The sequence below is a fragment of the Symphalangus syndactylus genome, chromosome 8 (assembly GCF_028878055.3).
Source record: "Symphalangus syndactylus isolate Jambi chromosome 8, NHGRI_mSymSyn1-v2.1_pri, whole genome shotgun sequence".
Classification (NCBI taxonomy): Eukaryota; Metazoa; Chordata; class Mammalia; order Primates; family Hylobatidae; genus Symphalangus; species Symphalangus syndactylus.
The window spans coordinates 53,445,109-53,458,098 of NC_072430.2; the positions used below are offsets into that span (position 1 = coordinate 53,445,109).

Consider the following 12,990-nt stretch of genomic DNA (forward strand, 5'->3'; position numbering starts at 1 on the left):
AAATAAACAAATACACAAATAAAACAAAAAATATGCAAAAGGGCTGTAAATTCTAGTATACTTACAAAAACAGGTATTCAAGAATATAAACACATTTTATAAATGATTTTCACCAAGGACTAAAGTTTATTAAAAGTTTACATTCTTCAGGAAATTTAATTAACTAGAATATTCCATTCTCTTTTTTGCAGGATGGCCAGGGGAGCTTTCTGGTAAGCACCATAAAGTCTGATGGGCAAATTCTAAAAGAATTGTAGCACTTAGAATATTCCATTCTGATTGAGAATTTACTCTAGTATATTCATTATTATAAACATCAAAATATTAGGGGCAAATCAACACCTACCAAGATGTCTACATGGTGAATGTGCAGATGTGATTGGAGATTTCAAGACCTGAACTTAAAAAAAAAATCTTTTGAACCAGTAAGACATCTATATTTCCAATCATTGTTGGGGGGAAAAAAGGCATCAATCAGATTTTTTTCACTGTTATAATAACTTTAATTTATCTTGCCTTTTACAGAAGTCTATGAATGATTTTTAAAAAGCACCTCCATACCCCATACCGCGTTTCTCTGATAGTTGTTAAAGTAGGCAATGAGTATGTCAACAGCTTGAGCATCAGTGTCTTGCAAGGATTCAGACCAACCAACCACTTTCCAAACAACTTGGCAGCTTTTCTATCTTGTTTTTAATACAACGGTATATCCACTCTAATGGCAAACCTGTCCAGCCACATCTCCACAACACGCTTTGCAAAATCAGTGATTAGCAAATTAGTTAGCTTTGGCACGGAGCTGTGCTTGCTTGCCAGTGACAGCCTGGAAGTGGGTTTTGTTACTGGCAACAGAACATCTAGAATGACAAGTTTCGCACTGTAGAAAATAGAGTCGCGTGTCCTTCTGCAGGATTGTGTCTGGTGATTGGCATGTGTGACAAGTGACATATTCCTTGATATATCTTCTCAAGACATTTTCTCTATTTCTGTTGGAATCTTTTTTTGATTACAAGTTGATTATTACCATCTATAGAACCACTTGTACCCAACTCAGCCAACGAAAATGCAAGATGTTTGGGCTGACCATGTAATAGTTAACAGGTATCTGTAAAGTTGACAAAAGAAGTTTTCTGCCGGGCGTGGTGGCTCAGGCCTGTAATCCCAGCACTTTGGGAGGGCGAGGCGGGCAGATCACGAGGGCAGATCAAGACCATCCTGGCTAACACGATGAAACCCTGTCTCTACTAAAAATACAAAAAATTAGCCGGGCGTAGTGGCGGGCGCCTGCAGTCCCAGCTACTCGGGAGGCTGAGGCAGGAGAATGGCGTGAACCCGGGAGGCGGAGCTTGCAGTGAGCCGAGATCGTGCCACTGCACTCCAGCCTGGGCGACAGCGAGACTCCGTCTCAAAAAAAAAAAAAGTTTTCTTGGTTCCTACTTGTACGACCTGTGGAGGTTTCACGACAAATTTCCTTTTCTCCCCAGCAACCATATCTAGATTCTTTTCCCTCATGATGTTGAACACTCGATTCAGCAGCTCCTCATATGTGTAGTCTCTTTCTGAGCCTGCCCGAGCAGGGCCTGATTACTGAATGAGACACCATCATGATTTTTGCTGTCTTCATCTTCTAGAGCTTCATCTTTCTCTAGTGTTTGATCCTCATCTGGGAACTTGATCTTCTTCTTTTTCTACTTTTTATTGCCAAGCATAATGTCAAGGTCATCCTCTGGTTCAACTGATTCTCCAACATTACTTTCAATCTGAAGATCCTTTACACCTTCTTCAGCTTCATCAATATCAAATATCTTTTTAGTTTTTTTCTTCTTTTTCTTTTGATTAACGAAGTTCAAGTCATCTAGATCATCAGAAGCATATTTTTTCCTACTGTCCTCTTCATCAGCTTCCAAGTCTTTGTCCTCCGTTGGCTCTGGCTCCACTTCTTTTGTTTCTTTTGTTCTAGAATTTTACCTTGGGAGAAGGTGATTCAAACGTTGAGGCATAAAAACCTTAGAAGACAGAAAACTCATTAACCATTAATGATAAAATTTTATTAATATACATCACACATTTTATTTACATTTGTGCTATCACAGAGATTTTTGAGAATTCAGAAGAAATCCTATTTTTGAGAAATATAATAAAACTAATCAAAGATGCAGGATAAAATCATTAGGTGTATATATAAGGAATTTAATTAACATAGGTTTAATTTTTCAAAAATAAAATATTCATAATGAATATTTATTGATGCCCATAATGTACTGTTACTGATATCAACATATCACAAATATTCTAGTAATAGCCGAGTGCCATGGCTTGCACCTGTAATCCCAGCTACTTGGGAGGGTGAGGCAGGAGGATTGCTTGAGGCCAGGAGTTGAAGACCAGCCTGGGCAACATAGTGAGACCTGGTCCCTAAAAAAATAAAAATAAAAATTCTATAATGGGCCGGGCACGGTAGCTCATGCCTGTAATCCCAACACTTTGGGAGGCCAAGGTGGGTGGATCATGAGGTCAGGAGATCGAGACCATCCTGGCCAACACAGTGAAACCCCATCTGTACTAAAAATACAAAAATTAACTGGGTGTGATGGCGCATGCCTGTAATCCCAGCTACTTGGGAAGCTGAGGCAGGAGAATCGGTTGAACCCAGGAGGCGGAGATTGCAGTGAGCCGAGATTGCACCACTGCACTCCAACCTGGTGACAGAGCAAGACTCTGTCTCAAAGAAAAAAAAAATTCTATAATATTAACAATTTTGGCAAATAGTTTGCAATATACATTTTATCATTTAACAATAAAAAATTAAATTAGGTTCCAGATACGCAAAAGAAAACAAGTTAATGACAATAAATATTCAGTTTAAAATGAATATTATAATTTTAAGTAAAATAGTTGTGAACATAAATTACTTAGAATGTATATTTTTAAAGATAAAGTTCTTTGACCTCATTGTAAAAGTAGCTGAATCAGTGATTTATCTCAACCCAATATAATAAAGTACAAACTTGATTTGCCTATGGAAGGTAAAATGTCCAAGGCTAAGACTGCATATTGTTTCCTTACTACTTTTATGAAAGTCCCATTAGAAATGACAGCAACATTTTACCTTTATAGAATATCTATGGCAAAAAAATATTTTACTAATGTATAAAATTAAACTCAGGGCTGGGCCAGGTGGCTCACACCTATAATCCCAGTACTTTGGGAGGCCGAGGTGGGTGGATCATGAGGTCAGGAGTTCAAGACCAGCCTGGCCAACATGGCGAAACCCTGTCTCTACTAAAAATACAAAAATTAGCCAGGCGTGGTGGCACATGCCTGTAATCCCAGCTACTCCGGAGGCTGAGGCAGGAAAATTGCTTGAACCCAGGAGGTAGAGGTTGCAGTGAGCCGAGATCACGCCACTGCACTCCAGCCTGGGTGAAAGAGCAAGACTCCATCTCAAATAAAAATAAAAATAAAGTCAAGCACAGAGAAGGATATAAGAAAATCAACATGTTAATTATGAATCATGGATATGACACAGTTCTCATATCATAGGATATCTTTATTTGGCTTTGCAGGAAAGACACTGAATCATACCCAGGTAGTATATCCCTACTTGGCAGCAATATTTTTTCTTCAAAAAAATATTTATTCACATTCTGAGATAATGCAGAAAATAAACAAAAATTTAAAAAATTAAAATTATATGCTTTGTGATAAAAATACTTGCCATAGAATGTTTATATTTGAATCTTTTAATATAGTTAAATTTTTTTGTTTTCACTTTTTTCTTCTTCTTAGAGGCAGGGTCTCACCACATTGACCAGGCTGGTCTTGACCTCCTGGCCTCAAGCAATCCTCCTGCCTTGGCCTCCCCAAATTTTGGGATTACAGGCATAACCCATGGTGCCTGGCCTATAGCTAAACTTCTATTAAATTTTAAGATATTCTATTAGGAAAATTTCAGAGGGAATGTGAATAGAAACCACCAAAACTACTATTCTTTATACCATGGCTCTTTGATATGTAGGTAAGACCTTGTCCCTCTCCTTAACAATGATTTATTGCACCAGTGTCAGCTCCTTCAAGTTTTGTCAGCTTGTATTATTTTTTCTGTTTAGTGCAGTTATAGGTCAAATTTCCATTTCTCCATCACCTTTGTTCCCACTACTGTTAAAGGGGATATTGCATTCTGACAAAATATACCAGCGCTAAAGGACTTATAATGCAGCCATGGGATATAATGATCACCTCTACTTTGTTTTACATACTTTCGTCTTCCTCTGCCATCTCTGGGATAAACAGACCCTAGAATAGGAAATTCCTCAGATGAATCTGAATAATTCCCTTGTAAACAAATTATTTTGACAGAAAAGCACATACACAATCCCTCAACCTGACGCTCTTCTCCCCTTCTCTCTATAAACCAAGATGCTCCTTGTCTTCAAATGCCAATGAATCATCTGTTTCACAGAACCATTCATAGAGAATCCAATGCCACCTCTCTGCTTACTCCACAGAGTGATTACTTTATGTCTCATTTTCCAGAGCTGTTTAGTATACCTGGCTTTACACCTTCTTTGAATATATTTGTATCTTTTTCTCATGTTTTCTTTCCTTCATTACATTGCTAATGCTTCAATATTAGATACAAGGGTTGGCCGGGCTCAGTGGCTCATGCCTGTAATCCCAGCACTTTGGGAGGCCGAGGCAGGCGGATCACGAGGTCAAGAGATTGAGACCATCCTGGCTAATACAGTGAAAGCCTGTCTCTACTACAAATACAAAAAATTAGCTGGGTGTGGTGGCGGGCGCCTGTAGTCCCAGCTACTCAGGAGGCTGAGGCAGGAGAATCACTTTAACCCAGGAGGCAGAGGTTGCAGTGAGCTGAGATCACACCACCATGCTCCAGCCTGGTGACAGAGCAAGACTCCGTCTCAAAAAAGAAAAAAAAAAAGAAATTAGACACAAGTTTGTTCTAACCAGGAACAGACTAATATTTGCCTGCAGTCCTATGAATTCAAATGAAACATTTTAATTCTTTCCTAGTTCCAAAATCTCATTCAAATCTATCCCCTCCCTTCCAACCCCCTAGAACCAAGGTCCTAGTTCAGGCTGTCATTGTTTCTCACCTGATGACTGCAATAATCTTCTAATTATTTACCTAGCCTTCACTTTCTGACCTCTGACAATTGTCTTTGATTTCTTTCCCAGTTATCTTTCTAAAATACAGTTCTGATGGTGTCACTCTCTAGCCTAAAAGCCTTCCATGGCTCCCACTGCCTACAAAATTAAATCCCTTTGGTATTCAAGGATTTACAACGTAATCCTATCCTCCCTTTGTAATCCCATTTCCAATCACCCTTGCTACTCTACGCTATATGCTATTGTTTTGTTTTGTTTTTTTTTCATTTTTTAATTTTTACTGTTTGAGACAAGGTCTTACTCTGCTGCTCAGGCTGGAGTGCAGTGGTACAATCATAGCTCACTGTAACCTCTAACTCCTGGGCTCAAGCAATCTTCCCACCTCAACCTTAAAAGTAGCTAGAGCTACAGGCATGTGCCACCACACTCAGCTAATATTTTTATTTTTCTTTATTTTTGAGACTGAGTCTAGCTCTATTGCCTAGGCTGGAGTGCAGAGGCACAATCTTGGCTCACTGCAACTGCCACCTCCCAGGTTCAAGCAATTCTCCTGCCTCAGCCTCCCGTGTAGCTGGGATTACAGGCACCTGCCACCATGCCTGGCTAATTTTTGTATTTTTAGTAGAAATGGGGTTTCACTATGTTGGCCAGGCTGGTCTCAAATTCCTGACCTCAAGTGATCCACCAGCCTCGGCCTCCCAAAGTGCTGGGATGACAGGCATGAGTCACTGCACCAGGCCCCCAACTAATTTTTTAGAAAATATTTTTGTAGAGACAGGGTCTTGCCATGTTGCCTAGGCTGGTGTCACACTACTGACCTCAAGTGATCCTCCCACCTCAGGTTCCCAAAGTGCTGGGATCAAAGGAGTGAGCCACTGCACCTGGTCTCTATGGACTATTGTTTACCAAATACATTTTTGCATATCCCTGTCTTCCTTCACTTTCTCTTCCTAAAATGGGCTTCTTCACCTATTCATATTTTGCTCTGTAAAACAATCCAGCTCTACAGGATCACCTCCTAACACGTTTCTTCCTGTTCCTAGTCAAACTTGTCTTCCTTTCTGAGGCATGCTGTTTATGTCTGTTTTACACTTGCCATCTGCTCTATACTCTAGAAGTAGTCCTGTCTTTATCTCCCCTAAACTGTGAACAACTTGAGAGCATGGGTGATGATTTATTCCTCTTTCTGTGGCCATAGCCTAGCAAGTGGAGTGGGAGGAGGAGAGTACCTGTCCCTGGGAAATGAAAATATTTCTTTGTGTGTTTTTTTTTTTTGTTTTTTTTTTTTGAGATAGGGTCTCACTCTGTTACCCAGGCTGGAACGCAATGGCACAATCAGGGCTCACCGCAGCCTTGACCTCCCGGGCTCAAACAATTCTCCCGCCTCAGTCCTTCAGTTATCTGGGACTATAGGTGTGGGCCACCATGCCTGGTTAATTTTCTTTTTTTTTTTTTTTTTGAGACAGAGTTTCACTCTTGTTGCCCAGGCTGGAGTGTAATGGCACGATCTCGGCTCACCGCAACTTCTGCCTCCCTGGTTCAAGCAATTCTCCTGCTTCAGCCTCCCGAGTAGCTGGGATTACAGGCATGCGCCACCCCACCCGGCTAATTTTGTATTTTTAGTAGAAACGGGGTTTCTCCATGTGGGTCAGGCCAGTCTTGAACTCCCGACCTCAGGTGATCCGCCCACCTCGGCCTCCCAAAGTGTTGGGATTACAGGCGTGAGCCACTGCGCCCAGCCCTGCCCAGCTAATTTTGTTCATTTTTTGTAGAGGTGGGATCTCCCTATGTTGCCCAGGCTGTGGTCAAACTCCTGGACTCAAGCCATCCTCCCTCCTCGACCTCCCAAAGTGCTGAGATTATAGGCATGAACTACCACGCCTGAAGGAAAATATTTCTATTGTTTTAAGGGCATGGGACAATTTCAAGCCTGTTTCTTGGAAGTAGTTCACATTCTTTAATTACAGACATCCACCTGATCATGGCCGGGTGTGGTGGCTCACGCCTGTAAACACAGCACTTTGAGAGGCCAAGGCAGGAGAATCACTTCAGCCCAGGAGTTGGAGACCAGCCTGGGCAATACAGCGAGACCCTGTCTCATCTCTCTCTCTAGGTATATATAAAAGACATTCACCTGACCTGAGGAGTTCAGAGACCTTATAAACTGCTCTAGCTAGAAGTCAAGTTGGTAACTTGTGAGACAGGGAAGTTAAGCGTCTAAATTAACGTTATCAAACTCAAAAATCTATATACTGCATTCATTCTCTACATTTATTCTGTGCAAGCCCTCTAGGTATTAGAATCTATGAAAGGAAATTTTACACTTAAGAACACCTGTGCTCCCTTAACATATACCAAAATATTTGATAAATGACACAGTATTTTGAATTTGTAGGTGGCTGGGTTTTCTTTTGCAGACCACACCTGTTAATATCACCTGGCCCTGTCTTGGGATCTACATGTAGTCTTGTCACCATTGGTCAATTGGCACATGGTTTTCCGAACATCAGTCGCCTGGGACAGCTCTGTAATTACTTGTTAATTACTTGAGTCGAATGATTCCGAACTCATGGTGGTTGCTTCGCCTTCATTGATCATTCACCATTTGGTTCTGTGCCAGCAGGATGTCCGGCTGCTTGGTCACAGGCATTGCGCAAACTGGCACCAGGATCGTGGCCTCTTCAAGTCAACTTCTGGCTGAGGGAATCCGGCGACACTAGCCCGCGGGGAAGAAGGGCTGAAGGCGGAGCAGGGGGACACGCCGCGTCCCACCAGACGAACGCCGCGACGCCTGCTGGTGGGTATTACCCCGGACCTCAAAGCGGCCGCCCGCCGATCCTCAGCGCCAAGCCGCCGCCGGATGCGCTCGGGGCGGACCCGCGCGGCCCGGCCCCTCAGGGAGCCCGGGTGGGGGCGGGGCGGGGCGGGGCGGGGCGCGGCGCGCGCGCGGTGGCCGCAGGCGGCGGCGGGGCGCGCGCGAGGCGGGGGCGCGCGGCCTGTGGCGCCGTCACCCGGCAGACTCCGGAGGGTAGAGCGCTGTGCGGGTTCGGCTGCCGCTGGCCAGGAGCGCGGGGACAGTTCGGGGCTGCGCCGGGGGCCGGCCCGCCTTCCCGGGGGTTCCGTTATCATGTCGCTGAGGCGGCGCCTGGCCCAGCTGGTTGGCCGTCTGCAGGACCCGCAGAAAGTGGCCCGTTTCCAGCGGCTGTGCGGGGTGGAAGCGCCGCCGCGCCGCTCAGCAGACCCGAGGGAGGATGAGAAGGCGGAGGCGCCTCTCGCCGGAGACCCTCGACTGCGAGGGCGGCAGCCAGGGGCGCCCGGAGGCCCCCAGCCGCCCGGGAGCGACCGCAATCAGTGCCCGGCCAAGCCGGACGGCGGCGGCGCCCCCAACGGCGTGCTGAACGGGCTGGCGGCCGAGCTGGGCCCGGCCTCGCCGCGGCGCGCGGGCGCCCTGCGCCGCAACTCGCTGACGGGCGAGGAGGGCCAGCTGGCCCGCGTGAGCAACTGGCCGCTCTACTGCCTGTTCTGCTTCGGCACGGAGCTGGGCAACGAACTCTTCTACATCCTGTTCTTCCCCTTCTGGATCTGGAACCTGGACCCTCTGGTGGGCCGGAGGCTCGTGGTCATCTGGGTGCTGGTCATGTACCTGGGCCAGTGCACCAAGGACATCATCCGCTGGCCGCGGCCCGCCTCGCCGCCCGTGGTCAAGTTGGAGGTCTTCTACAACTCCGAGTACAGCATGCCCTCCACCCATGCCATGTCCGGCACCGCCATCCCCATTTCTATGGTCCTCCTCACCTATGGCCGCTGGCAGGTAAGGTTCCCTCTCGTCCTGTTCAGCCTGGGGGAGTTCAGAGAACTCGGAGTTCTCTTTGCTCTCTGCATTTATTTTAATTCGACCGTTCCCTTCCAAAGCCTCTCTTTCCACAGGTTTTCACAATACTGGCAAACAGGCCCTTTCTGGGTTTTGAAAAATTAAGTAATTGGGGGAAACTAGGTACTTAGCCATTGAATTCTATTTTAATATTAAATTCCAATTTAATGCCTTTCTTAGGACCCAAAGGACACACTTTTCCTAGAGTAATACATTGTCATTGGGCTTTGGTTGAGTTTTTTAAAGGGCTTTAATTCTTGCAGTGCACAGTGGAAGTGAATTTTTAAAATACTCGCTGTGTAAAATAAACTAAGACCCAGTTTCACCGTAATATATGGTGCCTTCCCTAAAACTGTTTCAGAAAGAGGTAAAGTCATTAGCTTTACCGTGAGACAGTGTTTACAAAACCTTAGTGTAATTCCAAAACAAACATGCTAGTTCCAAGCAATGAAGTAATCGATTTTCATCGAAATTCCCTTTATGGAAGTTAATGGAGTACAGTGTGAGTTCTGTTTTTAAGGGGTGTGGTTGCTACTTTGCTGATAAAGTTTAATCATCTTCTGGATCACTGATCTGTAGTATCTAACAGTTGTTGAGCTACAGCTGTAATACTATAGTGTTATTGCCTCATTAACTCTAAAAATGCATGGTTTAAAAGTTATTCTTAACTTTTTGATCAGACTAGTGGGTTTATAAAAATGGCAAATATGACAGCAGGGTCAGCCTGACAATCAGGAAAAGTTTTTTTTTTTTTTTTAAACTCTCTCTGAAAACTGCCAAGGGAAGAGTTTTTAATGGTAATCGTTTTTATTTTGCTTACTTCTTTTGGCCTTCCAATGTTTATCTGTCTTTGAATTGTAAGATTTGTTAATCCTGCAGACCAGTCCCTTATTTTAAGAATAAAGTGCATAATTATGGAGACTTTAAGGAAACAAACTTCCCCTATTTTTTCCCCCTTTACTTCACAAAATCATTTTACATTGAGAAATACACACTCTGTGTAAAACTCCATTATGATAAGCTTACTTATCCCACATTAAATTTCAGTGTAGATAAAATTTTGTCCCCATGGATACTTCTGTGTAGTGCATCTCTCTTACAGTACATGGAAAATATGCATTGTGCATAGTAAGAATGGCAGAATTAGGAGGAAAGAATACCATGGGAAATTTTTTTCTGTTTAACCAAAGGAGCTATACGGTGATGTTCAGATTGTGAAGCAGTGCTACCTGTTTTGCGTAATAGATAAATATCTCGAAGTTTTCATTTAATCTAAATATTTCCGAATTTAAGATTTTCAGTGAGCTGTGTTTGGCCTGGTGATGTTAGCTGATGATGTTTCTCTTATTTTCATGAGACTTTTAGGATTCTGTAACAATAGAGCCTTTTATGATGCCTTCTCAGTGAGTAGCTATTTTGTATGCTATTAGTATTAGCAGTCAAAGTAAGAGAAAATAGCTATTTTTGCTCTTTATTTGTTCTGGACACATACTAACTGGAAGTCTGAAAACAGTACTGCTGAATTGTTTATGGGATATTGATATTCTAACATTTCAGGGTTATTTGAATTATCAGAATAAGCTTAGATTTAGTTTTTAAACAACCTAGTATATTTAATTCAAAGTTTAAGAAATTTGCGTATCATAGAATTTTAGACTTTGAAGTAGACTGGATGTTAGAAATCACCTAGTTTCAAACTGTCATTTTACAGATGTGCAAACTGACCAGTTACATTAAAATTAATCTTGTAATGCTTTAAATTTCTTATTTTACGTTTTTTCACTCTAAATTTGCATAATTTTTTGGCTAGCTGTTCTGAAAGAAAGCCTCCTGACGGAGTCTCGCTCTGTTGCCCGGGCTGGAGTGCAGTGGCACAGTCTCGGCTCACTGCAACCTCCGCCTCCCAGGTTCAAGCAATTCTCTGCCTCAGCCTCCCGAGTAGCTGGGATTACAGGCACCCACCACCACACCAGCTAATTTTTAAAGGATTTTTAGTAGAGACATGGTTTCACCGCCTTGGCCAGGCTGGTCTTGAACTCCTGACCTCAGGTGATCCACCCATCTCGGCCTCCCAAAGTGCTGGGATTATAGGCGTGAGCCGTCTGGCCTAAGCCTCCTTTATATGAAAGTTCTGTGTTTATAAATGTTTGACTGTAATAATCCAGTACAAAAAACGAGATGGCTTTTTAACCTTTTTCCTTTTTTTTTTTTTCCCTAAGAGTCGGAGTCTCACTATCTTGCCTAGGCAGGTCTCGAACTCCTGGGCTCAAGTTATCCTCCCTCCTTGGCCTCCCAAGTGCCAGCTTTTCCTTTTCCTTTTCCTTTTTTTTTTTTTTTTAAGACAGAGTCTCGCTTTGTTGCCCAGGCTGGAGTGCAGTGGTGCAATCTGGGCTCACTGCAAGCTCCGCCTCCCGGGTTCCCGCCATTCTCCTGTCTCAGCCTCCCTAGTAGCTGGGACTACGGGCGCCCTCCACTACGCCCGGCTAATTTTTTTGTATTTTTTAGTAGAGACGGGGTTTCACTGTGTTAGCCAGGATGGTCTCAATCTCCTGACCTTGTGATCCCCCTGCCTCGGCCTCCCAGAGTGCTGGCATTACAGGCGTGAGCCACCGCGCCCGGCCTCCTTTTCCTTTTTTTTTTTTTTTTTTTTAAAGATCCTTGTTATCTATTGAAAACAAAAGTACCTTCCTTTGCTTCAGTTGTTTGGGTCCTCTACTCTGTGAATTAGTATTGTACTGCATTGGAGGCTTATATAGAAAGCCTTTCCCCTAGAAACTGGGGGAAGAATTAAATAATGAAAGCCTAGTGTTTTTCTAATAAGTTTTGGTTGGCAGTCTTGCCCATCTGCTGTGCCTCAGCTGCTTATTTGGGACAGGTATGGTTACTTATATATGCCTAGAGTGCTGAAACATCCTTGAAACTGAGTTCTATACCATTCCTTTGTCTTGGCGTTACTACTTCACTACTACCTACTACTTAATGTTTCTGCCCTCACTGAAATTTGCTTAAGATTCACCACCCAGAGCATTTTAAATTAAACCTTTCTGTTTTATCATTCCTCACTTACACTTAAAATGACAGTATATGGCCGGGTATAGTGGTTCACCCCTGTAATCCTAGCACTTTGGGAGGCTGAGGCGGAAGGATCCCTTGAGCCCAGGAGTTGGAGACCAGCCTGGGCAATATAGCAAGACCCTGTCTCTGCGAAAAAAAAAATAAAAAATCAGCTGGGCATGGTGGCACATGCCTGTAGTTCTAGCTACTAGGGAGGCTGAGGTGGGAGCATCACTTGAGCCTGGGAGGTTGGGGCTGCAATGAGCTGTGATTGCACCACTGCACTCCAGCCTGGATGACAGGGCAAGACCCTATCTCAAAAAAAAAAGACAGTGTACAAACTCGGGGGTTGTTTAAAAATGCAGATTTCTACATTTCCCAGGGTAAGTTTCCCAGAGATTCTGACCCATTAGATAAGTGAGGAGTTACTTGTATTTCTTCAAGATTGCTGTCGCAGCTTCTTTGAAATTACAGTCTTTGAATTTTTTTTTTTTTTTTTTTTTGAGACGAAATCTCTCTTTGTCACCCAGGCTGGAGTGAGGTGCTGTGATCTTGTCTCACTGCAAACTCTGCCTCCCCGGTTCAAGTGATTCTCCTGCCTCAGTCTCCTCAGTAGCTAGGACTACAGGCGCACACCACCACCGCCGGCTAACGTTTGTATTTTTAGTAGAGACGGGGTTTCACCATGTTGGCCAGGATGGTCTCGATCTCTTGACCTCGTGATCCACTCCCCTCAGCCTCCCAAAGTGCTGGGATTACAGACGTGAGTCACTGCACCCTGCCTGAATTTTTTTAAGGTACGTTATAAGACAAAGGAGAGATTGGAATAGTATAGCTCCAAGTAGTTACTTAAAGAGTTTTGTATATATATTTTATGGTGATGGAGGATAGAAAATGTTATGACCTTTTCCCAAGGATTAAATAACTTGAGA

General features: G+C 43.6%; 1 protein-coding gene and 1 pseudogene across 1 annotated transcript in view; one reads left to right on the forward strand and one right to left on the reverse strand.

Moving 5' to 3' along the window:
* Positions 1 to 686: 686 nt before the first annotated feature.
* On the reverse strand, positions 687 to 1,944 carry LOC129488737 (eukaryotic translation initiation factor 2 subunit 2-like; annotated as a pseudogene).
* A 6,185-nt stretch (positions 1,945 to 8,129) lies between these two features.
* The window catches only part of SGPP1 (sphingosine-1-phosphate phosphatase 1), a 46,633-nt gene continuing 41,772 nt past the window's right edge, over positions 8,130 to 12,990 (forward strand). The window contains exon 1 of the mRNA XM_055289136.2: positions 8,130 to 8,944. Coding sequence (XP_055145111.1) covers positions 8,261 to 8,944 — 684 coding nt within the window. The 5' untranslated portion in view covers positions 8,130 to 8,260. The remainder of the gene's footprint in view (positions 8,945 to 12,990) is intronic.